This window comes from Oryza glaberrima, chromosome 7, assembly GCF_000147395.1.
Source record: "Oryza glaberrima chromosome 7, OglaRS2, whole genome shotgun sequence".
Classification (NCBI taxonomy): domain Eukaryota; kingdom Viridiplantae; phylum Streptophyta; class Magnoliopsida; order Poales; family Poaceae; genus Oryza; species Oryza glaberrima.
In genome coordinates, this window is record NC_068332.1 from 7342479 (window position 1) to 7347300 (window position 4822).

Genomic DNA, 4822 nt, shown 5'->3' on the forward strand with positions numbered 1-4822 from the left:
GAGAGCAAATGAGCACTGCGACTTGACTGCGATAGATATGCATTAATCGATCTATGCATGCATATGCGACTTGACTGCGAGAGAGGCATTCAGAATTAATCTGTTTAGCACTCATATATAGATATGTGAAGTAAACCAAACACACAACACACCAATTACTTGATGATGTTTGATTAAGCTATTGCTGATATACTACACACAACTGCTAGAGAAAGAGAAATATATATGGCCCTGGCACTTGAACCTCTAAAATTTACCTGTATAAACGTAGTTATAGCTTGGATCGATCATGCATTATATTGGCTCACCTTTTGTTAATTAATTAATTAGCTCAAGCTGGCTAGCTATAGCTTGTTGATCATATATATCATGTGAGTATATGTGCCCATTAAGCAAGGAATTCATGAAGCTCTAGCTAGAGCTAGTAGGGCGGCGGCGGCGGAGGGCGGGCATGGTGCCATGCAGGTGTAGCAAGCCCGGCGTCGTGCATTCCCCCACCGAACAGTACAGGATCGGCGGCGCCGGCCATGAGTGGCGGCGGCGCCATCATGTGTCCTCCGCCGCCTGCCGCAGCTTCCTCCTCCTCCTGATCGAGCGGCAGCCTCTCGTAGGTGGCGTTGGCGAAGGTGGACGCGATCACCATGACCGGCCCCGCCGCGGTGAGCGTCCCCACCACCTGCCCCTGCCCGCCAGCGAGGTACACGGTCAGTCTGGTGGAGCCGGGCGGCCCCGGCCCCGGCAGGAACGTCCCCGTCAGGGACAGGATCTCGAACCGCCCACGGAGCGCCACCACGGCGCCAGGCGCGGCCGGCTGGCGCAGGGCCACGTCGGTCACGGCGTCGGCCCCGCTGAGCACGCAGACGCCGCGCCGCTGCCGCCGCGCGAAGTGCGCGATGGACGTAAGGGTGGAGAAGAGAAGAGAGAAACAGAGAAAGAGAAGAGAGGAAAGAGATGCTAACGTGGACACCTGACATGTGGGGCCCACGTGGGTCCCACGCTGACTCAGCCGTCACGTTGGACAAAACTGGGTTCAAAACCACCGAAGGATCTAAAGTTAACAAGTTAACGGTTTTGTAAGTTGAGAGATGTCATATGTCTGGTTTTGTGGTTAGGGGACGATTTTGTAACTCGACGACAAGTTGAGGGACCTTCCGTGTACGTTTTCCTTCTTCCTGGGCAGCGTCGGCCATTCCACTCAGGCACAACCGCACAAGCCGGCCCAGTTGTTCATTAATCCCTTATGTTTGCTAATTTGTTTAGAGTAGTATAAAAGTTGTTAAGGAACATAGAAAATCACATCGCCACGTTGAAAAAAAAAGAATTGGGGACTTTAGAGCTTAATTTTAAATTAAATTAGATTTTTTATCATTTTATATTTGACGTAAAATATTTCAATATTGCATCATTACTGCGTAATAACTCTATCCTTTTAGAAAAAGAGAGCAGCTCAAAAATGATACCCGTTCGGACGGGATACTTAAGTAATGACATCATATTCATGTTAAAATTGACGTCACCTTATACTTACGTGGTACTCCCCGACGTCTTAACTTTGGTCAAAGTTAAACTGTTTCAAATTTGACTAAGTTACAAATATAATAATATTTATAATGCTAAATTAGTTTCATCAAATCAATAATTGAATATATTTTCATAATAAATTTGTCTTGGGTTCAAAATATTACTACTTTTTCCCATAAACTTGGTCAAACTTAAAACAGTTTGACTTTGACCAAAGTCAAAATATCTTATAACTTGAAACGGAGGGAGTATCATGTATGATATTTATTGGTACAGAACATGATACCCGAGTATCAGGTCTAATATACTATATCTATCACGTCAATGATGATGTCAATGTATATGTATGTCGGTATGTGGTACCATGTAGTATACTTAATAGTACCAAACATAATACGTGAGCACCAAGTCTTGTACCTATAAGGACCCAGTACAAGACATATGTACCAGCCGTAGTACCTGAGTACCATGTCCGATACCTATAGGTACCAAGTATCATGATGCCACTAAAGTATCATCGCAATAAAAACAAAAAAAACATATATTTATCAAGAGAGAGGTCAATAAAAACCGACAAAATAAATCAATTATAGAAAAAAGTTGCCATAGCTATAAAAACACCCATAGAATATGTAAAAAGCCCCAAATCAAACACCAAAACAAAGCCAACATGAGAGCTTTGGGGTCATGAGCCCAAATCTGTCATACGGATCCACACCTCGAGAGGCCTTGTCCTTCATGTCGGTGATCTCGTCGACGATGGCCACCTCCTAGAATGTGGTGAGTAGCTTCGCCTCCATCATTTGCTTGGCCGGGCACCTACCCCACAAACAGTGTCACGACTTCCTCCTCTACACCCATGCCTCCACCACCAGCAGCGACGGCGGTGACAGTAGCTTTCTCCACGCCCAACACACCTCCCTGCATGGCCAGCCACTACCATTGCCTCCGTGCTCATGATAGTTGAAGAGAGAGAGAGGAGGAAAGGGGAAGAGATAACATAGAGAATAAGATTGAACAGGTGGTGTGAGGGTAACATAGGCCGGATAAGATTGAATAGATATTTACGAGTATTGGTAGTTATTCTGTATTTACAGGACTCCGTTCCTTAGATTTCCTGTTAAGAAAACTTGCATCATCAGCCGTTCATAAATTCTACTGTATATTTGGTTTTATATATAAGAGGGAAATACATGTGGAACCCACATGTCATAGTTTTAAGAGTTAACATTCCATTATTCACATTCAAAGTACATATGCTTTTCGAAGAAAGTCACCCACCGTTAGGAATCGACTTAAACATAGTAAGAAAATAAATTTAGAGGAGGAAGACTAAAATACCTATATGGGATTGAAATCTCTGGGCGCTCGCTGTCTTGACTTCAACCAGAACACTCAAAGCATGTACGCTAGGGAGGGTTCGAATAATGGCGGCGGCGGCGGCAGAGGCGTACGTGCGGCAGCTGCCAGCACAGGTGCAGAGAGAAGCGTACGAGTGGCGAGGAGATTGCTCTCGATCGGCGGAGGAAGGCCTGCAGCGAGGAGCCGATCGAGGAGAGAGCTAGCTAGGCATTCGGCACAGGGCTCGGAGGGATGTACGTGTGGGTGCTCACCGTCGTCGGCCGGGTGCAGAGGGTGGTGCAAAAGCTCACCGATGCTACGCGCGTAGGGAGGCGCCACAAGCACACACCTTTGGCGCAGACAAATCCAGCCGCCAGATCCGACGGCTGCGACACCGGCCGTTGAGGCAACGACAAGCTCTAGGTCTGATGCAGATGTCATCGGTTTAGAATACAAAATACAAATCAACTTGTAGATATTATTTCATATGTATCAAGGGTATTCATCTAATATATGAACCAAAGAGAGACTACTTCTTCTGAATCCAAAATTAATAAAATAAACAAATCATTTTTTTTCAATTTTAAAATAAGGAATAGATCATGTATACATCTAAACAACCCTTTTATAAATCCAAGCAAACTTTTCGTAAATCCAAGCAAACTTTTCGTAAATTCAAACAACCTTTTCGCAAACCCAAACAACCTTTTCGTAGGCGTCCTCGGATTGGCCCGGGGATCAAATTAATTATAAAAATATGAGTTTAATTAATCGATTTATTGAACAAGGAAAAATATTATCGAGACGAATAAATAGATTAATCTTGAAACAACAACAATTAATTACTCTTGCTATAAAACAGGCTCGTATTTTATCTTTCGTACTATTTCGTAACTATGAGAATGAGAAACAATTTCAATAATTACAGGTCCTAGACCTAGAAAAAATAGACATATTCCTCAATTAACACAAAAGTTCGATTCCAATGAAAACTTAAGAAACTCCAACTAGACTTTAAGAAACAACAATCGGTACTTAAGTTCCGATTGTTGATGTTTTATTCGAAAGGGCCAGAGTATATATAAAGAAAGTAATCCAATTTAGATTCTTGGGCTTGTTATAAGAAAGAACAATGGGGAAGAAAAAATAGTTTTTTTTATTTATTGCAACATGCTGGTTGATTTCTACCACTTAATCTTAATTTATTGTATCTTCCCGGAGTTACCTCTCCGGGAATTCTTTTTTAATTATTCTTGTATATTACTTTTTTTATCTCTTTAATTGATAATCTTTATTTTATTGGAAATCGTGTAAAGATTATTTGGATTTAATATAGCTTACTTGTGTAAGGATTTTACGATTAAGAATCCATTCTTTCTTGTAACTCAACGGTGCTTTGCACAGAGGATTATAAAGTGCTAATTACTGTCCAAGTTGATAAACATATCCTTATATTTGTATTTGAATAGGATTTGTTAGAGTGTGCAGCCCAGCCCACCCTCCGTGGGCCACCTAGGTTTACACATTGGACCTGCTCCACCACATGTCCAACCGAAGCCACAACTTTAGTTCCTAGGCCTACACAACCAAAAAACTAGTCTGATGGGTGAGGACTGCCCCCACATTTTAAGTCGTGCTCCACACAACCCAAAAGACTAGTCTGATGGGTGAATACTGCCCCCACCTTTTAAGTAGTGCCTCCCACCATCAATTACCGATGTGGGACTAAACCCAACAATCTCCTCCGTCACATTAACCCATGTGACCCCGAAGACTTGTTACCTGGCCTCCCCACCATGTAACCCATGGAAATTGTTCTGGGTTTCATACCTGGGCTCTGATACCACCTGTTAGAGTGCGCAGCCCGACCCACTCTCCGTGGGCCACCCAGGTCATATTGGACCTGCTCCACCATGGGTCCAACCGGAGCCACAACTTTAGGTTCTCGGCCTACACAACC

General features: G+C 43.4%; 1 protein-coding gene across 1 annotated transcript; it reads right to left on the minus strand.

Annotated features, from left to right (window-relative positions):
* Positions 1–421: 421 nt before the first annotated feature.
* LOC127779363 (AT-hook motif nuclear-localized protein 19-like) lies at positions 422–2448 on the minus strand. Its single transcript, XM_052306094.1, has 2 exons — positions 2345–2448; positions 422–896 (listed from the first exon to the last, which is right to left on the minus strand). Exons 1-2 carry the CDS (start codon positions 2446–2448, stop codon positions 422–424), a joined length of 579 nt encoding a protein of 192 aa, XP_052162054.1.
* Positions 2449–4822: the final 2374 nt, after the last annotated feature.

Coding starts and splice junctions, on each gene's coding strand:
- LOC127779363 (XM_052306094.1), bottom strand. CDS start 2,448: ATGCAGGGAGGTGTGTTGGGCGTGGAGAAAGCTACTGTCACCGCCGTC. Junction 897..2,344: donor GTCGTGACACTGTTTGTGGG/GTAGGTGCCCGG, acceptor CACCCTTACGTC/CATCGCGCACTTCGCGCGGC.